This window comes from Diadema antillarum, unplaced genomic scaffold, assembly GCF_040938485.1.
Source record: "Diadema antillarum isolate AM-2024a unplaced genomic scaffold, OU_Dant_1.0 scf00000013, whole genome shotgun sequence".
NCBI classification, from domain to species: Eukaryota; Metazoa; Echinodermata; class Echinoidea; order Diadematoida; family Diadematidae; genus Diadema; species Diadema antillarum.
Genome location: NW_027270902.1, coordinates 2057874 through 2083635, shown reverse-complemented (window position 1 = coordinate 2083635; position 25762 = coordinate 2057874). Strand labels below are relative to the sequence as shown.

At 39.8% G+C, this 25762-nt stretch overlaps 1 protein-coding gene across 1 annotated transcript; it reads right to left on the bottom strand.

Moving 5' to 3' along the window:
- LOC139721278 (prohibitin 1-like) lies at positions 1-5982 on the bottom strand. Its single transcript, XM_071632603.1, has 6 exons — positions 5548-5982; positions 4388-4549; positions 3200-3342; positions 2428-2544; positions 1754-1849; positions 1-520 (listed from the first exon to the last, which is right to left on the bottom strand). Exons 1-6 carry the CDS (start codon positions 5642-5644, stop codon positions 308-310), a joined length of 828 nt encoding a protein of 275 aa, XP_071488704.1. The 5' UTR covers positions 5645-5982; the 3' UTR covers positions 1-307.
- Positions 5983-25762: the final 19780 nt, after the last annotated feature.

Sequence of the window (25762 nt, the reverse complement as noted above, 5' to 3'; positions counted from 1 at the left end):
TGTAGCTGTCTTGCCACACTCTGATGTTTAAATTAAGGTTTTGAAAGGGAGACAAATGCACCAAAGGCCTGGAGATTCTGCCAGGCGATGTCAAACAAGGCAAATTTGTGCCCAAATGGTTGCAGTAGATGATTTCCTAGTTATAGCCTGGTCAGGCAGGTGATAGTCTGCCCTGAGCAATGCTTCAGGACAAATTGACTTCACATCTTCCAAGTACTTCTCCCAGAATACCTCACAAATTTGTAGAAAAACGACTGCATGGGCTTAATACGCAACATGGCATGATCAGAATGCAATGTAAAGAACTCTACTGTGGAAGACTGAGGAGGGTCTGTTGTCCGGGGGGCAGGTACGACACGTTGCGCGACCGCGACATCTGGTACGCGATGTCCTCCGCAGCCTCCAGCTTGCGCAGTTCGATGAGTCCGTTGCCAGCCTTGGAGAACGCCTTGGCCAGGAGGCCGGCCGCGATGGAGTCGCCCTCCGCTGTCGTGATCGCCGCTCGCTTTTGATGCTCCGCCTGTTGAAGACCATGCAAACATGGATTGATGTTGTGAATAGGATTGGAGACATTAATTTGGCTTCTTGCAACCTTGTTCTGGGGTCCATTTTATGAAGGTCTTATGACAGACTTTTCGCTCATGAGAAAAATTTATGAGAGACTTCATGAAATGGATTTTACTTCTCTACATAGTGAAATATGAGCGACTTTTGATATTCTGAGATGACTTCATGAAATGGATTTTACTTCTCTACATAGTGAAATATGAGTGACTTTTGATATTCTGAGATGACTTCATGAAATGGACCCCAGGGATGTAAAGTGCTTTACAAGATATCATTAACCACTTCAGTAGAATCAAACCTGCATCTACACAGCACAAACACCAGTCTCTGCCATACATCCCAGCCAGGCTATCTGTTTGCCACACAAATCCTATGACTGGTCATAAGAAACGTATAGTGACCGGTCATTGGAACTTTCACATTGCGATGGTGACCAAGCGAGATTTCATCATCTTATTTGCTCATGATGAGGATGGTTTATCAAACAATGATTTGCTTCTTCATTTCATAAACAAATACCACAAATTATTTTAGCAGGTATTTGTATAATTACTCCCACTTGATACATTCCAAACAGTCTAACACAACTGGCTATCTCCCCAGGAATGCAAGACTGTTCCACAGGTACAGTACCTACAGTTGTTACTGGGTAATTCTTACTAATGCCCTTATCATGTATTATTATTTGCATACTAATTGACCCCAGCAGAGAGGAAGGTTGTGGATAAACCATCTTGTTGCAAGATGCATACAAATACAGTATGAGATAAGGTACGGCTGCAACCCTGGCCCTACAACCTGACTGCACCTATCACATTTCACTACAGGACATGACCTCTTACATTCATATTATATACTACTGTAAAAGTGGAAATTTTCGCGATGTGGACATTTTGGGGCATTTTACGCTACTAGAAACCAGCACGAAAATAAAAACATGTGAACATTTTTGAACATCATATAGTATGTTCCGCTAGTGAGTGTCTCGATTCCGCGGAATTAAAAACTTGCGAAATTCATCTTACTCAGCCAAGCGCGAAAACATCCACTTTTACAGTATTTCCTTTAATATATAGCATGTAACGCAGAAAGAAATGCCGTGGGACTATAAGAAGACATGCTACAACTCCTTGTAGAACCCTGCCACCTTGGGGCAATCAAGGAAGTCTCCTCTAATCACTCTCACCTTTTCTACAAGGAATCGCGCCCTCTCTGCCTCTTGCTGAGCGACCTGCTTCATCTCTACGGCCAGTGTGAACTCCCGGCCAAAGGTCAGATGTGTCTGAGACAGAGAGATAGGAGTAGGACACGATTAAACATCATCACCATGGTTTACTGCCACTTGGTCTACTATCAGATGGTCTACTTCCCAGTTCGTCTAACACCACTACAGCTAAACTCATTCGGTCTACTATCAATTTCGTCTAATGCCTGTTTGGTCTAATCCTTACTTGGTCTAATGCCCATTTTGGCTCATTGTCATTTCGTCTAATGACCAGATGGTCTAATTGCAATTTTGTCGCCTCAGATTTTTTCCACTTTGTCTAATAAAATGTGGGTATTAGACGAAATGGACATCACTTAACCCATTATTTGACCATTAATCCAAAAAAGTCATTTTCACCAAATTTGCAGATACAAGGTCTTGTCACCCCAGCGACGATATGGATTCCACAAAAACTTGAAAAAAAAAATCAAAACCTTTTGACCATTTACCCTCAAATTTCACTGAAGTGATCTGTTAATACAGTGTTTTGTATTTCTGCATTTTCTGGATCCACAAAACCCATAAAAAGCAAAGATTAGGCCTCTCCACGCACACCAAGCAAGGTAGTGGAAACCCCCCCCACAAAAACTAACCAGAGAAATGTCATCACAGATGAGTCCAAACTGTCCTGCTCGATCGGCGAGTTCTTCATTGACTCTCTGTGATACTAATTCTCTCTGTGTGATCAGCTCTCCAGCATCGAATTGAGCCTACAGTGAAAATGGATGTTACATAGGACAAAGAAATGAACATTAAATAACAGGCAATGTAAAGAGGTACACGGAAATTCTGGTATAATGAGCTAAGTAACCAACAGGAGCTTGCTCGAGAAAAGAGGTATCGCTTTATAATAGTGAGGTGGATATGATGGTCCCAATTTTCTAGTACTGTTAATATTACAGCTAGTCTCTCTTTAAAGTATGTTTAAAATGAGGTATTGCTTTTAATGAAGTGGATTTTGCAATCCCAATTTTCCATTACCATATTTAGCTAGTCTTTAAGCACATTATATAACGCGGTACTGGTCACAACGAGGGAAAATCTGGGGTATAGGCTAAGTATGGGCAACTAAAATCACTTTAGGAAAAGGTTTCCCTTTACATGTATAAAGTATCTCTTCATATACACTGCACTCATCTGCAGGGTTATCATCATGGAATGTTTTGAAAGCACTAAGGCAAACAACAGAGTGAAATGTTATTACACAACATTAACAAGAATGAAAATTGCCTTGAGAATTATTGAGAACCCCACTTCTACATACTACAAACGTACACTCTCAATCAATCTATCAATAAATCGATTGTTCAATCAGTCAATCAATCAATCAAACAATCTTTGCAGTGGTCACTTCAAGCTGCTTACCGTTACTGCTTTCAGGACTTCATTGGTGATGGAGGGTAGCACCCTATCATCATAATCTTCACCGAGGTTGACATACAACTTGGGGAGTTCAGCAACCATGGGCCGGACAAGAATACGAAGAGTGATGTTGACATTCTGCAAGTCTGTGTTAAGAGTAAAGATGTTTACCAATAAAGAGAATGCTAAAACTGGAAGTTACATAAGAGGATAATATTACACATTGCTCTGCCTGGGACAGTTCAAGCTATTGACATTTGAAAACTATCTTACCAAAAAACAAAAAAGAAGAAAACAAGGAGAATGAGGACGGAACTGTTTATGTACATGTGCTACCTGTTCAGGCTTTGTTTTAATATGTCATCTATTTTAATTAACAAATTGTATGTAATATTGATATATTGTTTCAAATCATAAACTACCGTATGTCAATTTGGTCTGCGGGCTGCCAAGATTGTTGCTTTTTTCTTTGACCATTAACAATTAAACAAATTGATCAATTCATTAATAAAAGTCAACATGACTTTGCAGTGTTCTGGCACACAAGGAGATTATATAATGAAATGTTATAGCACAAATGTCTTTCTCACTGTTTAAGTTTGCAGGACCCAAGAATTTTATATTTCTCTTGACTAAAATGTGTTTATTCTGATTCTTGTATTTGTCAGTAGAACAGAGAAAGACACTTTTGGCAGCAGTCATACACTCCTGGTCATACACCAAGATCTGAATGGTGCAATTTTAAACAAGATTTTTACATGAATCTTAAGATTGACTAAACATGATACTACTGATATGGAAACATAGAAAACAAAATATTGATAATAATGCTCAGTCCTCTCCAAAAAACCAAAAACAAAACAAAACAAAACAAAACAACACAAAACAAAGCAGGATGAAATACAGACAGCTAATTGTGCTAAACACTCCCAAACTGAAGAATTACATTGCCACTCTAGAAATATACACTGTATACAGTACCGGTAATTAAGTAAATGTAACATACTACTGCAGTCATACATGTAGATGGAAAGAATGAATGCTAGATTAGTCGAAGAGAAGATTGAATACCAAAGCTGGTAAATTAAAGCATATATTCCAGAGCTGATAAAATAACGATAGCAATAATAACAGCATTTTCAGGAGATGTAACAGCAGCTGAATTCTGTTCCTCGTGGGCACCCAACTCACCCTTGCTTCCCGTCGTCACAGGAACATTTCTTGGTTTGCTCCTACAGTCATATATGATCGGTTTCTGCACCCAGGGGATGAGAAAATGAGTTCCCTCACCAACCACGTAATCCTTCACCCCTGCAAAACGGTCAAAGATGACGGCTCTGTGTCCAGGGTCAACTGCAGAGTTGGGGTGAAAAAAGAAAAACAGTTACAGTTATAAACAGCAAATTAAAATTCAGCAATTCAGGATACACAGACCATCATTTTCCTTCCCAATTTGGGAGAGATTGACGTGAAATTCAATGATACACCACTGCATAGTTCCTACGAAAGTCTCATATAGAAATTAACTTGCATAGAATACAGTGTAAATTTACAGTTGTAATTGAAATGTCAACATCAAGGCACACACATACTTGTTGTAACAAGTATAACTGAGTAGTAGAGTAACTGAGTAGTAGAGTAGTATGTAAACTGCATGTGTGTGTGTGTGTGTGTGTGTTGTATGTGTGTGTGTGTGAGTGTGTATATACTATGTACGTACAACGTATTAATGTGATGATTTTTTTTTATTTACTTGATTTCACACAGAACCAGTTGTAATATAGACCCGTTGCTATTGCAAAGTCGTATTTTCATGTGTAGGCAACCTAACACAAGCACAAGATGCTTTCAAGGCTGCCTGGCTCTCATTGTAAACGCCATTATTACATGTTATTGTGTTTTATTTTGCCGAATAAATGGCCTAAATTGGCCTCAATCAATCGATCAATCAAAACATGGTCTACAATAGGCCCATCGTGGACAAGAGTAATCTACTCCTCTAACTGTCACAGTAAGAGACCCTGGCCTCACGCCACAGACCTGATCATCCAGACAATTGCCCTTTTTTTTTTTTTCTTTTTTATAGGCCAGCGTAGGGTCTAATTTTCTTTCCACTCCACTCTCTCGTCTTTTAAGTTTAGACCAGTCTAGAGAGCAGAGGTCTAACGTTAGACCATCTACATAGGACATTTGGGGACATATGCGGGTTGTAGTCTATATTTACCCGATTCGATTCTAGTCACTAACGTTAGTGATTACGATGTGCAGCAACTCTAACGTTATTTTGTAACATTTTACACTGAGCCCGTCTGAGGTCACTGTTCACTGACAAAATCAAATTACAGACTTACCGTTATAAAGAGCAGAGTTTACAACACCTCCAACAATGGCCACTCCCACACCGAGCTTTCCTAATCTGGAAAATAACGTATTCAGAGCTGCAGCCATGGGTTAATTACTGTCTGTATCACTTATAAAAGACAGAAAAGCTAGCAGAAGCAAGCCAAGTCAACGTGCAAACGCGGTAATTTTGTAAGCCGGACTAGCCGAGGCTGGTGGCGTCTTATTCGCTGATCTTCTGTCCAAATCCGTCACTTTTAAATATGGCTTCCTGCGTCTTGACTCCTACGGAAATGGTTCCGAGTGTCGAGCAGATTACTACTGCCTTTGGCAGAAAGGCAAGAATATTCTGTTTTCCTTTGAAGTGGCGATTTCGGGATATTTAGTGGCTAAAACCCAAGTGCACATTCACGTCTTGTCCCAGGGCCCTCATGCATGGGTTTCGGTTCTTGCACATACACATGTGAATGTATGGGATTTCTGTAACCTGTCTGTGTGTAACACATGCAGGAATTGCATCACAGCGGGCATTGCGCCCTCATGCGGACAAGAACCAGTAAACTACAAGATTTTTATTTCAACCAGGGAACCGTTTCATGAAACTTTTTGTCAGTGACTTACACTGACAACTGTTGAAAGCTACTGAAATCCTAGCGTCTGATTGGCTGATAGCAAATTTGTCGGTGAAAACCTCCGACGAACTCGTTGATGAAACGCCCCCCTGAATTGTGAAATCCCTGTCAGTACAAAACCTCGAGTAGTGGATCGTTAGTAGGCCCTATATCACCGGACGCTTACATTGGTTTTTTTTCCATGGCTCTGAATTCCGTACTCAAGAGGATGATACTTCTGCCAAAAATAACGCCAGTTGTTCATGAAGTTCTAAAAATTACAAATGCAGCAAAATTATGAAAATTAACTCCACCGTACACATTTTTACCGTGCTGACGACAAAGCGAAAATCGGAAAATGAGGCTCAAATTTCCAGGAATTCCGAGAAGGGGGGGGGGGGCCGGGGGGGGGGGGGTGGGGTTGGGGCGCCAAAGATATTTCTAGCTGCACTTCCGGGTTTCATCGGCTGACGAAAAAAAAAAACAAAACAAAACAAAACAAAAACAAAAACAAAACATAAGAAAACAAAATAACACTTCCTCGCGCAATTTTTCCGTTTCTCGTACCGTTTCCGGGTTTCATCGGCTCGGCTCAACTCGGCAACTTTCTGTCCCCACTAGTGACTACAAGCCCCCGGGTATCATCTTTAAAGCGAATGGTCCTCCTCGTCATTACAGTTCTGAAAACAATTTAGGCCACCTACCGGTGATACATAGGCCTATCATTCCTCCCATCCACAAGTTAAGTAGGACCTATTCAGTTCTGGTTCTTTTATTGTCGTTCTTTGTGTCTTCCGATATATTCTGTTTAGCATGTGTTTTAAACGATGTCGTTGTTGTTTTCTCGGGGGACTAAGTAATGCAAGCTATGCTTTTGATTTAGTAAATATCCCCATTTTCGTTCCTTTGGCTATAATGTGTTGTGTTGATTACAGTTATCATCTCTTCAATTATTTTTTTTTTTTGTATTAGAAATGGACAAAATGTTATTGTATATAATTGAAATAATTGTTTCATTCTTTTTTGAACTCAAAGTGGAAATGAATACAAATCAATCAAATAGTACAAAAATATGTATCCCACTGCACCACCCTTGTCAGTGTGTTTTTCAGTGCACCAGACATGACGTCACAATACGGGTTTCCACCAAACGGCCAACCACTCCCTCCACTCTGCTGTTACTCTTAAAATTCATTGGGACGGATATAAAACAAATATACCAGGCCATTGTTTTGTTAACCATAAAGATCACGATCTTTAAGACCTCGAAGTTTTGCAAGTGTGAGAAAGTGAGAAAGTTCAAGTGTGTAGAGTCTGTGTTACTTTATTTTTGTGCCTAATATGGCATTAATTAGTTATTGTATTACCTTGTAGAAAATAAAGTATTTCAGAACAAAAATATGACATCCTATAGCGTCTTCATAAAGTTGTGTCAGGTGTGTGTAGTTGAATGATGTAGGCACATGCACATTACAAACCACACACACGGCGAACACGCACACACGCACACACACATACACACGCGAGAAAATAGTGACTGCATGGTATAACCTGAATGTTTCCAGTCTCATGGAATAGAGGTGCTTTCACTTTTGCAAAACAGTTCTTGAACAGTGGATATGAATATGCAAATGAGTGAGCTGACCACGTGCATATAACCTCACAATTTTTCAAAAGAAAATGATGACAATTTAATGTTTCTGCCAATGAAGTCTGAATCATGATGTTATTCTGGTTGAATAACTTCAAAATAGTTATTAGTTATCAGGATTTAAGCCTCGAGCATAACTGTTTCACAATATTTTATGGCAAAGTATATGGCAAGTTGTGAGGGGATGACATGCTTAGTTTGACATTTGCATATTCACATTGACTGTTCAAGAACTGTTTCCTTAAAAAAATGCGAAACTTAAAAATGTCATAACTTCCTTATTTCGATCAAAATTTTAGCGTTGAACTCGTAATATCTTGCTCTTTCGTATTAGACTCACTTATGTTTGGACTGTCTTTCCCCTTTAAAGGGTGTCCTTATAGTTCATGGGCGTCACCAGGGGGGGTGCGTTGGGTGCGAACGCACCCCCCTTCAGACCCTTTAAAAAAAACAAAAAAAAAACAAAAAAAAAAAAAAACCTTCAGTGTGCGAGCGACCTCAACGCCGGACACTAAATGATTATTATTCTTTATCTATTTATCTATTTTTTTTTTTAATTTTGCATCGGGGACAAAAACAACAAAAAAGAAAAAATCGTGGGCAAAAGCAATTCGCACCCCTGGTTCTGGCAGCACTGATTTTATACATAATTATCTACTAGTGCAAGTGTATTCTATACGTGTTGACTATATGCATAGATTTTGGACATCCTTCCCATACTTGGTCACTTCGACGCCACCTCGCTGGCCATACCTCCCACAGTCATGAACATAAACCGACACCCTTGACTACCAGTGGCGGATCCAGGGGGAGGGGCGCACCGGGCGTCCCCCCCCCCCCCCTCTTAATTTCCAAAGCGAAAAAGTAAAGCTACAAACGGCAGTTTTTGGACTGTAAAATGTCAACATTTTTAAGCTCGCTCGCTGGCATTTAGTCGTAATGCCATTCTCCTGAAGTTGCTGGCAGTTCCACCCGGTGCGCCCCCCCCCCTTACTGCAAAAAATATAGCTACAAACGGCAGTTTTGGGACTGTAAAATGTCACAACTTTCAAGCTCGCATTTAAATTCTCCTAATATTGCTGCCAGTAATTGCCAGCAGTTGCGCCCGGTGCGCCCCCTCAATTTCGAAAGCAAAAAAAAAAAAAAAAAAAAAGATATAGCATCAAACGACAGTTTGGGGACTTTAAAATGTCAAAATTTTCAAGCTCGCTCGCATTTAATCTTTATGCAATTCCCCTGATGTTACTGCCAGTAATCGTCCAGTTGCGCCCGGTGCGCCCCCCCCCCCTTAATTTCCAAAGCGAAAAAAGAAAGCTACAAACGGCAGTTTTTCTACTGTAAAATGTCAAAATTTTCAAGCTCGCTCTCTTCGCTCGCTCGCATTGAATCGTTATGCAATTCACCTGATGTTGCTGCCAGTAATTGCAAGCAGCTGCGCCCGGTGGCATGCGCTTCGCCCCCCTTAATTTCCAAAGCGAAAAAATATGGCTAGGAACGGCAGTTTTTGGACTGTAAAATGTAAAATTTCCAAGCTCGCTCGCATTTAATCGTTATGCAATTCACCTGATGTTGCTGCCAGTAATTGCCAACAGTTCCGCTCGGTGCGCCCCCTCCCTTAATTTCCAAAGCGAAAAAATATGGCTAAGAACGGCAGTTTTTGGACTGTAAAATGTAAAATTTTCAAGCTCGCTCTCTTCGCTCGCTCGCTTTTAATCTTTATGCAATTCCCCTGATGTTACTGCCAGTAATTGTCTGCAGTTGAGCCCGGTGCGGTCCCCCTTCCCTTAATTTCCAAAGCGAAAAAATATAGCTACAAACGGCAGTTTTTCTACTGTAAATGTCAAAAATTTTAAGCTCGCTCTCTTCGCTCGCTCGCATTGAATCGTTATGCAATTCACCTGATGTTGCTGCCAGTAATTGCCAGCAGTTGCGCACGGTGGCATGCGCTCCCCCCTTAATTTCCAAAGCGAAAAAATATGGCTAAGAACGGCAGTTTTTGGACTGTAAAATGTAAAATTTTCAAGCTCGCTCGCATTTAATCGTTATGCAAATCACCTGATGTTGCTGCCAGTAATTCACGGCCAGCAGTTCCGCCCGGTGCGCCCCCTCCCTTAATTTCCAAAGCGAAAAAATATGGCTAAGAACGGCAGTTTTTGGACTGTAAAATGTAAAATTTTCAAGCTCGCTCTCTTCACTCGCTCGCATTTAATCTTTATGCAATTCCCCTGATGTTTCTGCCAGTAATTGTCTGCAGTTGCGCCCGGTGCGCCCCCCCCCTTAATTTCCAAAGCGAAAAAATATAGCTACAAACGGCAGTTTTTCTACTGTAATGTCAAAATTTTCAAGTTCGCTCTCTTCGCTCGCTCGCATTGAATCGTTATGCAATTCACCTGATGTTGCTGCCAGTAATTGCCAACAGTTCCGCTCGGTGCGCCCCCTCCCTTAATTTCCAAAGCGAAAAAATATGGCTAAGAACGGCAGTTTTTGGACTGTAAAATGTAAAATTTTCAAGCTCGCTCTCTTCGCTCGCTCGCTTTTAATCTTTATGCAATTCCCCTGATGTTACTGCCAGTAATTGTCTGCAGTTGAGCCCGGTGCGGTCCCCCTTCCCTTAATTTCCAAAGCGAAAAAAATATAGCTACAAACGGCAGTTTTTCTACTGTAAATGTCAAAAATTGTAAGCTCGCTCTCTTCGCTCGCTCGCATTGAATCGTTATGCAATTCACTTGATGTTGCTGCCAGTAATTGCCAGCAGTTGCGCACGGTGGCATGCGCTCCCCCCCTTAATTTCCAAAGCGAAAAAATATGGCTAAGAACGGCAGTTTTTGGACTGTAAAATGTAAAATTTTCAAGCTCGTTCGCATTTAATCGTTATGCAAATCACCTGATGTTGCTGCCAGTAATTCACGGCCAGCAGTTCCGCCCGGTGCGCCCCCTCCCTTAATTTCCAAAGCGAAAAAATATGGCTAAGAACGGCAGTTTTTGGACTGTAAAATGTAAAATTTTCAAGCTCGCTCTCTTCACTCGCTCGCATTTAATCTTTATGCAATTCCCCTGATGTTTCTGCCAGTAATTGTCTGCAGTTGCGCCCGGTGCGCCCCCCCCCCCCTCCCTTAATTTCCAAAGCGAAAAAATATAGCTACAAACGGCAGTTTTTCTACTGTAAAATGTCAAAATTTTCAAGTTCGCTCTCTTCGCTCGCTCGCATTGAATCGTTATGCAATTCACCTGATGTTGCTGCCAGTGCCAGTAATTGCCAGCAGTTGCGCCCGGTGGCATGCGCACCCCCGCCCCCTTAATTTCCAAAGCGACAAAATATGGCTAAGAATGGCAGTTTTTGGACTGTAAAATGTAAAATTTTCAAGCTCGCTCTCTTCGCTCGCTCGCATTTAATCGTTATGCAATTCACCTGATGTTGCTGCCAGTAATTGCCAGCAGTTCCGCCCGGTGCGCCCCCCTCCCTTGATTTCCAAAGCGAAACAATATGGCTAAGAACGGCAGCGTTTGGACTGTAAAATGTAAAATTTCAAAGCTCGCTCGCATTTAATCGTTTTCTATGCAATTCACCTGATGTTGCTGCCAGTAATTGCCAGCAGTTCCGCCCGGTGCGCCCCCTCCCTTTATTTCCAAAGCGAAAAAATATAGCAACAAACGGCAGGTTTTTTTTTACTGTAAAATGTCAAAATATTCAAGCTCGCTCGCTCCGCTCGCTCGCATTTAATTGTTATGCCTTTCTCCTGATGTTGCTGCCAGTTAATTGCCGGCAGCTGCGCCCGGTGCGCTCTCCCCTTTATTTCCAAAGCGAAAAAATATAGCTCCAAATGGTAGTTTTTTTACTGTAAAAGATGAAATCCTAGCTAAGCCGGTGCCCTTTCCCCGCTTGGTTTCCCTCAACAACAGTAAAAGTCTAGGGATTGAGAGCTTCCTATAATGTCTGTCCAAAAAAAAAAATCTCGTTACATTAGGGTCAAAACGCACCCCCCTTGAAAAAAAGCTGGTGACGCCCCTGTAGTTTCACACAATGCATCGTCCTATGAGGTCACTTACAAGTAGTAGGTCATGCGCACATCCTTTAATGTTCAGTCAATGAGCTATACTGAATTGAAATGAATTTAAAAGGTATTTTATTGAATAGTATCCATTGCAGCCAATACACAGGCTGAATTGCGGACATTTACATGAGCATGAATGCATTGGAATATGTACAAGACATAAAACATACACGGAATAGAAGAGAATATCAAGCATGATATTCCTCTTAGTTGTTGCAAGATAAAATTAACCTTTCCTACAAAAAAAAAAAGACACTTTCGATTTTCAATACATGTGCCGCTCTGAACCCGCTCTAATACTTTTCGTTACCATGAATAATTACTTGTACAATGTCATATAACATTTACTTCGAAAAAAAAATCAACTTCTTCCTCATCTTCTTCGTCATTTTCTCCTTTCGCCTCCTTAAATCTTACCTTGCTCCTTAGACATGTTTGACCTCATTTTAATCCCTGCACTAGTATTAAAATCATCATCCTTATAACCACACAAATTTTTATCGCTGTAACAATACAAGGCAAGTGCCATAATGTGTCTCGCCCATTCGGATACAAGAAATTGTACGCGAAAGAGATATAACAGATAAAAAAGAGATATAACAGATAAAGAGAGATAGAAAAGGGTAACAATTTATGGCAACAAAGAAACGTGCCATAAAAACGTAACATTGGGCCCTTAAAGGTCGTTGACCCCTGACTGTGACCTTTGACCTTGAGATGACCATCCACTCTCCAAGAGACATCTACCATCCAAGTTTGGTCACAAACGGACCTATGGATCAAAAGTTATGACCCATCATAGAAACGCGCCATAAAAACTTAACATCGGGCCATAAAGTTCATTGACCCCTGCCTGTGAGCTTTGACGTTGAGGTGACCTTCATATATGGTAAAATGTGAAACTTTGTATGACCCCTCTTCCCTCGAAGTTTGATTGCAATTGAAGCCCAGAGTAAAGAGTTATTGAAGTTTTTGTACTCTCTAAAAAAAAAATCGAGTGAAAATAATCAGGGATCACTCCCAAATTCGAGTGATCCCTGAGGTCACTCCAAAATGAGTGAAAATGAACATTTTCACTCGAAATTCACTCCAATTTCACTCTAAATTCACTCTTTTTGTATTCACTCCATCAAGAGTGAATATTTTCACTCGATTTTTTTTTTGAGAGTAGCGTTACGGACAGACGACGGACGGACGGACGACGGTCGGACAGACGCCGCAGGCGATCCCTTAGTCTCCCCTCACCTCCAGTGGGCTCGACAAAAACTATCCATTTACCCTAATACCATGAAAAAAATAAACATTATCATTCACCAAACATATTACCCAAAACATTTGGTTTATGCCGATGAATTGTTCACGCAAACACACACACTGCCCTCTGCTGCCCTCTGTCGGCTGATGGCTTAGGCCTCGGCCAGCTGGGCCTTCCGGGGGTTGCGGGTGTCCTCCTCCCAGGCCAGGTCTGCCTCGGTGTGGGCCAGGACTGCCTCAAGAGACCGATACATGTCGCTCATCTGCCGCAGACTATCAATGGTACTAGACTCAGTCCTGTGACGAAGATTTAATTAAAGGGACTGTACAGTACTGGTTGAGGTGAGGATTCAGGTTTATAACTTTTTTTTGTGTGTGAGATGAGAAACCTCCTATAAAATATGAAAAAGCATGTAATTTCAAGAAGGATTCAACATTTATTGGATGAAAATTGGCCTTGAAATGGCTGAGATATCCAAAAAAGCGATCCTAATTAAATTGACTTTTATTATGTGCTCTCTTTTCCCCCTTGTTTTTAGATATCTCGGTCATTTCAAAACCGATATTCATCCAATAAACTTTTGATTCCCCGTAGAATTGTATGGTCTTTAACGTTTCATAGAGTGGTTTCTAATTATCTCGCAAAACGTTACAAGTTGAATCCTCACCTCAATCAGTACTGTACAGTGCCTTAGCCAGGCTTAGGAAAAAAAAAATTAAAAAGCAGAATCATGGATTAATAAAATGACTGTGTAACAAACTTCCCACCTCTTTCACGATATTCCTGAAGTCAGCTCTCATTGGTTAAAGAGGAGAATTATTGGTTTGTGAATGGACATTTTGCATGTTAATAATTTAGTTGCTGTCGGGACTTGCTGACCATCCAATGATGGCCTAGAAAAGTTTACCTTTAAGTTACCAAATAGACCAGTTTTCTAGAAAAACTTATACTAAAATTTTAGAGGTTAATCTGGCAAATTTATCTCTCCATTCCATGCAAAAATGATCATGATCTCAGTGAATGCTGTAGGCGTAATCCACTTCTTTATCACCAACAGTCAAAATGTAATCAACTAAAAGGAAAAGGATCTTAAAATTTTGCCCTGACAATCATTATTATTATTTTTTTAGGGGGGGGGGGGCAAGTGCCCCCTCTGCCCCCGCTTCTTGCGCCCTTAGTTGTCAGCACGGCTGTGTACACCCTTAAAACGGAGGAAATAAAAGAGAGGCAGAATTTGCTCCAATATACGCCCTCGATAATCCTATCGTTTGCTTCCGGAAATGGCCGCTAAAGGGCTCCATGGGGTACGTACGCCCGCTTACGTGTAAAATCGAGAGAAGCCCTCTTAGATCACACTATATGAGCCCTTTTATTCTCTGTGATGGGCTGATGGCTACACCTCATGTAATAATAATGAAAATAATACTAATAATAATCTAATCGCAATCCCTAAAGTAACCACGAACTCCAACGTCGAACAGTTCAAAATACAGTTTTCATCGATGCAAATTGTGGCATATGCGTGACCAAATTCTGTGCTTGCGCTACATATTAAAGTTTTGTGGTGTTAATATTTACGCCGCGGCGCGTCCCGTCGCACGATCGACATGGTAATCTTTGAATGTGCAGCACGATGACGGTTCGCAGGACGGTAAACTTGATTTACGTATGTTTTTACACGCTACGAATCGAATATTCGCGAAAACTTCGCCCTGGAAAGTCGCGAAGGGTTAGACTCAGAATCAGTTGTACAACTGCGAATAAAATTCGACAATAATTAAGCCATAGCCCGACCAAATGCACAGCTGCAGGGCTGTGTATAAAGATATTCTAGTACGACCACTCACCACAAAATAAAACTAAGCTAAAATAATTTACACACACACACAAAAACTCGGTCCCACTTTTTTTTTTTTTTTGCACAATAAATTTATATAGGAATACATAGGGTGTAACCACTTTGGCCCCACCTTTTTATTTTATACCCCGGTAGTGGCACCAGAAAAAAATAGTGGTTAAGCTTTGACGTGTAATTACCAGCCGATGAAGCGCGGGAACGGTCATTTTGTCGTTGTTACAAAGCTACATAGTAAAATGTAGCTTTGCCTTTGGCCAAGATTAGAACATACGAAATGGGTGGACAAAACCCTATAGAGTAAAATATCCCGTTTGCGGCAGTTTAAGCATTGTTAAGGGGTTTTCCAACTTGTAAACAAATCAGGCAAATTATTTTCAACCATTTCATATATCATAGACAAGATTATTCATTAACGCAATTGTTTTCATGAAAGAAATTTACCATTGACCAACGCAGTTTTCATGATTTACGAGGGCAAAACCCGGCACAATTTTCGCCGATAAGGGCGATATGCGACGTAGTATTTCTGCTTGCGGCACGATGTACAATCCCTATGCAATACGCGCGTGCTCCGCGATCTTTAGCTGAACGCCTTCACATGTCTCGCGAACATTGCGTAAGCGCCAATTCCCATTGCGAAAGCACGTGAAAATAGCGTGCGCACATGCATTGGCCGCAAACAAGATCGCAATTCTGGCGGTGTTGTTGATGTCTTTCTCGTGTTTTTCTCATTTTTTCGATGGTAACATCCACTTTCCGAAAAAAATGGCGGCCCACATCGGCTCGCGAAAATTCTATTTTACGTGAGGATATGTTTTCAAAATCCATGAACATCGAGAAAACGACACAAAATCCAGTTTCTTGGACCATTGTTTCTTAACTGTTATGTTAAGAAGTACCGAAAATTTCATTTTGGATGCGATATGTTGTCATTTAGGTGAGAAAATTTCACTTTCGTCAGAGATCGTGCCCATTTTATCGGTTGGTTTTTGTTGATTGCTAGTGTGTTAGTATATGTGTAGTGTGCATGTAACAGTGCAATGCTGTGTTTAGCTGTATATTACCGTGTATGTTGTACCTGCCGCGAACGGCTGCACGGCCGCTTACTAACGCAGTTACTCTAGACGAGGACAGAACCAACCTGTTTCTGCAGCTGAGTTTGTTCTGCACCTCGTAGCTCGAATTGAAGAGTTTGTAGCTAGTGTATACTGTCTTCCTCTCAGCAAGTATTATACTCACTCGTACAATACAGGGTTCAGGACGGGACTCCCTCGTACCAGGGAGGTGTCGGAAAAGAGACTCTCTCTTTGCGTCCAAGGGTCGGATGTGTGAGAGAAGGGGATGCAACTCCCGCTCTCTTTTAACACTGTTCAAGTCACGTTCGTCACTGCGGAGAAGTTATGCGCTTAACAACAGGTGGAAACCAGGTGGTGGTATTCTGTAAGTACTGATTTGTTCAACAAAAGACATTGGAATGCACCTTCCCCTCGACTCAACATGACTTGCATGTTTCTGTGATATTAATGTGACTATTAAACAAAAAACATGGCGAGGGAACATGCAAGTTATGCCGGGTCGAGGGGAAGGTGCATTCCAATGTCTTTAGTTAAACATATCAGTACTTAAGCAATGATTGACAGATGAGGTCACAACAGGAATATTGGTTTAGAAGGATCTTTTTTTTTTTTTTTGGGGGGGGGGGGGTATTCAAGTAATCTGAAGAAAAATAGAAGGAAAAAGTTAAAAATATATGGAATGTTTCTAGATATTCGTTTCACCGCAAAAGTGATGTTGAGGGTATCACAAATCAACATGCATTTGAATTGAATTGAATTACTGAAACTGCACTGGTCTTACACTTGAGACACAGTGAACAGTTCCAGCTGTTTATTTTCATATTTCACATTACATCTGTACATGTACTTAACGAAAGAAACAAAAATACAAATAAGAAATAATTAGCAAAATACAAAATATAATATAAGGTTGGTCATTACAAGAAAGTGTGTCAGCATAATATGTACATAAAAGACAATTCTCTATAACATGTGAAATACATATTGATGATGTTCTTCACGTGCGTATAGGAAAAAAAAGATTATCGCATGGAAATCAATGTGTACACTATAGTGGTACATCATTGTTTAAATGATATTGTATACCCTATAAACAGCCATTATGCATATACACGAGTACATGAATGTCACACAATTGCAATCGAAAAATATGAAAACACAATGCAACTGAATACAACGAATGAAATCATGTTATATTTATGCACAACAATTCATGGTGTGGTTTCGAGACCTATACCTACAATATACAGCATTAATATGACACGAGTGAAATTACGTCAGGCCTGAAGATTGCGTAAAAAAAAGAGGAAAAATAGAATTTAAAAACTAATACAATTAGTCGTCAACTCTAATAGAAATGGCGGAGAGATATTTCTTCTAATGTAATAAGGGGAAGACTCTGATGCAGCGAAATTCGGTGAAGTGGAAAATGTCATCCTTGTGCCGAAAAAAAAAATGCTCATACATCCCCTGCAAGAAATATATCTTGACTGTGTTTGTGTCTGTCGGCTGTCGTGTATCAAGTGTATTAAGGAGTAGGCTGAACCTGTTTCACTGATACAGAACTGATACAGAACACTGAAATAGATAATGATAATATGATTGTTGCTTTTTTTGAAGAACCAATAGACATATCTATCGTATATGTACATTATATGTGTATTTCATATATATATATATATATATATATATATATATATATATATATATACACACACACACACACACACACACACACACACACACACACGAAAGACAAAAATATTCTTTTACACATACGCGCACATTCACACTCGGCCCACACAAATGACCGTTGCTATGACAACCTTGCATAAACATCACAGCTAAATGGCAAAATCATCTCGCATGCCTCTACCCATATTATTTGTTTTAACTGAATCCATAAGAGCATTGACACCACCGTATATCCTACTTTGATGAACCAAGCTACCAGCAACTTATTATTCAGCTGCAGTCATCAACACCATTCACTTCTAGAATCACCGTCTGTACAAATAAACAGTCAAGGACAAATCCGTAAGAGGCTTAGACCTAGATTGCAAAGACAGAAAACAATATCAGTAACGATATGTTCTTCCAAACTTTTTTTTCTGTACCCTATACTATACTATACTATAATGGCAATCTACGTGTATCTACAGTATATTATCATTAAAACGTGCAATTTTTTAAAGTTTATCTGCATGAATCGAGTATTTCCCTTCCCAGCTTTGCTGAACTCCATTTTCATCTCATTCAAACGGAGCAAATTATAAGGACCATTATATTGATAGAGTAAACGTTTTCCTCAAGGACTATACCGTTGCGTATTCAAAGTGAGGCATTCGCTTCCTTTCTTTTACTTTGTACAGCCTATACTATTGACTATGATACGGAAAGACGCTACTAAAGCGACGTGCAATGCTATATAATTTATACCATCATGGCCTACTTTTTGCATAAGTAGAACTCTCGCGTTAACTGATATGCAACTTATGAACTTTGATATAGTTATCTTGAATAAATTGGTACCGGAAATACTACAACTACAATCATTATTCAAAGATGCCTGAAACTTGGAGTAGTGATAAAGCACTGATGAACCTTTAGTCATCTTCTTGTGTAAACGTTATCATTACATGCTCTGCCATCCGGACACTGAGTACTCTGCACGAAGATAGCATATCCAAAGTGTGTATATAATACCTTAGATTGGAAATCAATCTATAGGATTGTGGTTAGGACAAATCCAAAATAGATTTATAAATTGGATTGACTTCTAAATTTATCAGATTGAGATTTTCAATCTAATCTTGGATTCGTCCCTCATCTATAAATCTAAGGAATTTATATACAAGTACATAATGATTATGTCTAAGATGCTTTATCAGAATCTGCTATATAACGACTATCCAGTGGGTGGATTTACCCACGACAAAAACTAATTTTCATGTCTACCATGCAGACAATATTTAATTCCACACAAAATGAATACTAATAAGAATAAACCCTTGCATATAGTGAAATTATGATTATTATTGTCAATCATCCTAGTGAACTTATCAAACATAGCTCGTAGTGCTTGAAATCGACATATAGATTGGAACTGGAGTATGTGGGCGATCGGTGGTTGATATTTCAGTTTCATCAGCGTTCGACATTTAGTTTGAGAGGGAGATTCCCATATGAGATTTGAATAATAATTTGACTAAAATTTAATGGAGAGAATTAAAAAAATACAAAGAAAGCACTTTTTAGTCTGACCAAAGATATTTTCCTATACTTACCTTCTGGTAAGAGTAGCATGCATGAACTATGTTTTAGGTAAATTAATGCAATTCCTTACTATTGTTCCGATTGGCTTTGTTTAAAAAAAAAAATCGACTGAAATCAGTAAAAACAGAGTGGAAAGGGTTAAACAGTGTATAACAATCGCACCCTGATAGATATAAGACAGTTCAAATGTCACTACGGCGGAAATATTAGTCACAATTATACATGTATTTGCAAAGTGGAGCATGTAAATAAATTCCTTATTGAATGCATCTGTAATATACACGTACAGGTACTGAGTATGTGAAATGTAACATCTTATCAAAGAATGCAGTATACAGATATGAAAGAAAGATGTTACGTGAAAAATAGCATCCCGCCCATCCTCGCTCCCGCACACACACAAACACAACACACACACATACATAAAAATAGGCACGCACACACATACACACACACACACACACACACACACACACACACACACACACACACACACACACCAACACACGCACCTTCACACACACTCAGCCAACCCTGTGTCATCATTTATTGTGATTAGACCTCTTAATCCTTCAGTTCTTTCCGGTTCCAAATGGCGCCATTCCAAATGGCGCGTTTAATTTCATGGGCACCTTATATGGGTCAGGAGATCATTTTCCTCATTTTCTGAGAAGCAAAGGGAGACGTGACTCACAACAGGTGACCTGTGTGGTGTTAGTCTTTTGACGATGTATAATGCTGCCCTAAGATCTTTGTTTATGAAACTGACCCGGGTAGATCCTTAATTCCCCCTAAGAGGATTACTCATAATTATAATCGATCGTGTATTTCATATCAAAGAATAAAGAAGCAAGTCATTCCAAATACCGCTGAATTCAGTGGAATTGTAATAATTTGCAAATGTAAGCACTACTACGACAGAACCCTGGGTGTACGTTTCGTAAGGTGGGGATTTGTCTGACGTACAATAGCGGGGTCAAATGAAGCTAAAGGACGCTGCAGAAGAAGTGAACGGTTTATTGGGAATGAATTGAGAAAGAATAAACAGCAAATAAATGAAAAAAAAAATCTGGTTTATTCAAGTTCATGAAATTCTTCCGTCGAGATCTTTTTCATTGCAAATGATTGACAAAATTACCCTACATCGACGTAAATAAGCACTGAATTGATCAGTGTTTTAGAAGTAGCCATGACAGAAGAAATTATTGGCGTACGTGCGCACTCAGGATTAGAACCTACGACCTTCTGATCTCCAGACAGGCGTCATCTCTGATTATCTAATTCAGACTACCAGACTTTGCAACATTTTTAGAAGACAAAACTAAAATAAGGCAAGAGAGGAAACGAAATGTAACGGGAAGAGTAGACAAGAAAGAAAGAGGAAAGAAATGAATAGAGTTCTAGAGGAACATGCTACAGTTTGAAAGTTCTGAAGAAAGAAGGGGTGAGGAGGTGAGAAAGGCAGCCTCACGAGTCTCAAAGCGCACGAGTCGTACAGCCCACGAGTCATACAGCCCATCAGTCATAATATAGTCCATGAGTTATACAGCTCACGAGTCATACTGCCCATTAGTTCGACACTAAGCTAGCAAGGACCATGAGACCGACAGATTAAGCCCGTGTTGTACCTATCTAACTCGTCGACTGTTTTTACACAGTGTCGAAATCATGTTCTTTATTTGCCTATTTGTCGAACTAATGGGCTGTATGACTCACGAGCTGTTTGACTTATGGACCTCTTTTCAATGTCGAACGCGTGGGCTTTCGCAATTATGACTCGTGTGTCGGTCTTGTGGGATGACGGCGATGATCATATGATGATCGTGATGCTGGAGAAGACCTAAGAATAATTTCTTGTTCTTTTAAATCCATGGAGCTCTCTGCCGGCTGGGCAATTTGCTCCAACATACACATTTAATTATAATAACTTGAATTTAACTGCAAAATTAGCCTACACCGCTACTTATTATTTCCAAAGAAATCTTTAATATATTCATAATTGATATTTATAAATCATATAATCGCAGGAAAAAGGAGGATAGGTTTTAGGGAAAACAAATGCTAATCAGAATCGTTATATGTTCTGGGCCCTGTTTCATAAAGCTGTTCGTAAAGTTACAAACAACTTACGAGCGACTGGTGATCAGTTCTGATGTGCTATACTTATCAGAATTTCCATAATTCAGGATAAGAACTGATCACCAGTCGCTCGTAAGTTGCTCGTAACTTTACGAACAGCTTTATGAACCCCCCCCCCCCCTGATCTTTAGAAAGAAAGCTGGAAGGATAGTGCCGCTCTTTTCAACTACCAATTAAAAAATACATAATTTGTACATTATACAAATACAAGAAGGGGAGTTTTTCCCTTAAATTTAAAGTGTATAATTTGATTTTTGTTTAAAGAATGTCTGATCCTACGTTTCAGGAGTCGCGTTTCTACGCACGAATTCAAGCATTAAAGTAAGATATCATTACGAGCACACGGTGAGATGGTGTGATTAAAGTAGATAAGACTATATGCTGCTGGATCTCATACATGGGCTCCCCGCATCCAAACCTTGGCAGCAGAGACGGTGCCTTTAGTAGTTAACACACTTCAAGTAAAAACCTAATTCTCTTAAGGACTCATATTCATCTTCCACCATTTGGAATTTACTTGCAATTAATTCATTAAGAAAGTCAGTAAAGAAACTAACACCTATCTGATGCGATTTTCCAGGATGGTGAGATGCATTTGAGTATTTTGAAATCAAAAGTGCAGAAAAATTCTATCCTAGTATGCGACTTTAATTCTACAAGAGGATCTCTGCATTTAGCATTATTGGTAGATTGAACGTTATTTGTTAGTAAATAGCCTAAGTACTGCCTGTTGTCCGATTTGCCTATTATCTATAATCGAGTATTCAAAAAAAAAAATCAGATATGCCATAGGACTGTCGTACTATCGGCAAACTTTTTGGCATCTTTGTCTTTACCCAACTGAAATCGTTGCATTTCTCATACATACAACTGACATATGTGCACATTTTAGAGACAAAAGGTCCTTCGGAGAATACTTATGGTCCGATTAGTCCTTGGTTGCTTGGTAAAGCGATCAATGAATAACATCTCAATTCGCCTGTTCAACATGCTCCCACTTTAAGCAGTTAATATGTCAATGTCGGAATCTATAAATCGACAGGTAAAACTTCCTGTGCGCTCATAGCGCAATTTTAGAAGCTTGTGTAATTAGGAGTAGTTTCTTGTATGTGTATAGAGTATGGAGTTGCAGGTACTCTCAAGGGATAGAATAACGTAATGGACCCGTTTAAATCATTACATGTATCTGGATATTTGAACGGGAGATACGGGATGGTTTCTGAACAGAGGGGAAACTTTGTTTATACGAGGGGGAAGTTGTTGTTTATCAATGAACGGGCAGTGAATGCAAAGCAGTGGCATACGCAGGTGTACTTCCTCGAAGGGAGGGGTAATATCAAGTAAGATTGAATAAATAAATCATTATTATATTCATATATATATATATATATATATATATATATATATTTGTGTGTGTGTGTGTTGTGTGTATGTGTGTGTGTGTGTTGTGTGTGTGTGTGTGTGTGGTGTGTGTGTGTGTGTGTGTGTGTGCATCATGTATGCTCGATATTTCATATATAGTCCACGTGTTGTCAAGTCGCACAACTAATATTTTCATCATTGGTTTGGCCTCATGGTGGCGCATCATAAAGAATGATCAAAATTTTATAATTCTTTAATGAAACGATCAGTTTACGCATAACACCTTAAGCAAATGTGCTTTGTCACTTCTTGTTTAGTTATTTTCACAGCTCAAATGGAGAGATGTGACTTCAGTGCTTCTTGTCAATCATCTAAATCATGCCACGAACATAAAGAGAAAAAAATCCATTCACCTGTGAAAGTATCCATTTCATTGTCCATATATACGCGTAGGCCTATAATTTATGTACCTATCAGTTCATGAATCAGATAATATACTTTTGGGTGCACGCCACGAACTCGTCACCCACGAGTCATACAGCCCCGAATCATATAACCCACGGGTAATACTGCCCACGAGTCATACAGCCCCGAAGCATACAACCCATGGGTAATACTGCCCACGAGTCATACAGCCCCGAATCATACAACCCATGGGTAATACTGCCCACGAGTCATACAGCCCCGAATCATACAACCCATGGGTAATACTGCCCACGAGTCATACAGCCCCGAATCATACAACCCATGGGTAATACTGCCCACGAGTCATACAGCCCCGAATCATATAACCCACGGGTAATACTGCCCACGAGTCATCCAGCCCCGAATGATACAACCCATGGGTAATACTGCCCGCGAGTCATACAGCCTCGTGCATGAGCTAGATATTTAGTGAACAATATTAAGGCCCATTACCTTGATATCAAGTAAAATAGGCCCAGGAGCTATACGGTCCATCAGATCGACACTAGGCAAATACGGCCCATGAGCTAGACATAGTCAAAAAGGCCCACGAGACCACGTTACATTATGGGGTTCCCAGTGTCGTAGCTCGGGGGCCTTTTTCGGCTAAGTGTTGGTCTCATGGACCTTATTCGCCTAGTGTCGAGCTAATGGGCCTTTTTTACCCATTGTAGAGCTCATGGGCTGTATGACTCGTGGTTGACCCATTGCTTTGATGATACATTGTAATGGCGGTTAAGATGTTCCCTTAACGTATTCGGCCCCTCATGTTAAAGAAAATAGTGCTTCTATGTCTGCATGTGTGCGAGTATGTTTGTGTGTTTGTGTGTCTGTATATGAGTGTGTATGTGTGTGTGTGTGTGTGTGCGTGTCTGATTGTATTCTCAATATTGTATGAGGATCTAAACAATCAGTTAGCCACTTCATATATGTGTTCCCTTAATCCCGCTAGCTGTGTGATAAATAAAAGTCATTTTTCACAATAAATTTGATTTGTTGATTTGACTATTGACGACAGAAAATATAAGAAATCAGTATCATTATCATCATCATTATCTCCCTGATAGTACTATCTTTACCATGCTGTTTTGGCCGTTCATGTATCATTTCAATTCAAGATCATTTCATTTTCTAATTGCTAAAAGGAAGATACATCAAGATAACAAACAAAACACTACAGAATTCTTCTAATGAGCATTCTAATGGTCAGTGGCACAGTATGTTGGGGGTAACAAACATTGATATAGAAGTATTAAGAAATAGGCCAGTTTTTCGTGTCTGTTTCAATTGAAAAAATAAAGAGGGGGTTGATGGGATGCGGTTGTTTACCCCCATGCCCCCACAAGACCTCCTTCGCATCCTGCTTTCGTCACGTACGTCAGGCTGTCAGCCAACGACGGTGGGACGATCCGGGTTGTGCATATATAAAAGTCAATAGTAATCACCTCTCTGGTTCATTCGAGTATTGATAGACTCCACGTACCAACATTCAACCATGAAAATCACGATCTGTTGAGTGCTTCTCATCTAGTCTGGTAAGTTCAACTTTAAACAAACTTTTACGATCTTCGTGATTCCGCTTGTTGAATATGCAAATAACAAAAATAAGAAGGACGTTTCGTATTTACGTCTCTTTATGTTTATCATTTTTTAAACTTGTTATTCGGGTTGGGACCTTTCGAATAACTCTCAAAATATCAGTGGCATGTGGATATGTTTACGCCTCAATTTGAGTTGAATGTACACGAGTGTGTGTGGCTGTATGTGCACGTGTGTTTGAGGGTTTATGATATGCGTCAACAGTCTTTTGTGCGCTCTTATTGTAGCTACGGTAATCTATTTATTTTATTTACCAATTGGACTCAAGTGGAACATGAATCTTTGCAGAATTTCAAACTTCGTATGAATGTTTCTGCTACTTTAATTCATCTTTTTTATTCATTTGGCCTCTATACAACAGGTCTTTTAATCCATGAATCGCTTCAGCAAATGTGTTCATTATTTGTGACGGAATCGTATCGATAAAACAGTCCCACCTGAAGAGAATACACGACGAGTTTTAGCGGAACAATTATAAAAAGTATTATTATCATTACACCCTTAAGTTTCGGGTTATGTTTTACTCTTATGTGGTAGAGAATGGTAATTGTTTTATGGGGGTTATCGGATTAAAGCTATAGTTCGTAAACAATGAATGGCACTCGACATCCAGTAATAGTATGACATCGCGATTTTATGACATATTTTGCTATCTTTATAGCACAAAAGTGTTCCCATTGATTGGGGCAGTAACAGGGAGATCTTTTTTCTTTTCCTGGACAGTGTTAAGAGGAGATGATTCATCATTTCATATACAACAGTTATCTCTCATCATCTGAAAAAGCATGTTTGGTAAATTTGGACAGCTTGATAGAATGAGGTTATTTCCATTGATCTCCAAAAGATTCCACAGTGGGAGTCCCTGTCATGCCTGTATCATTG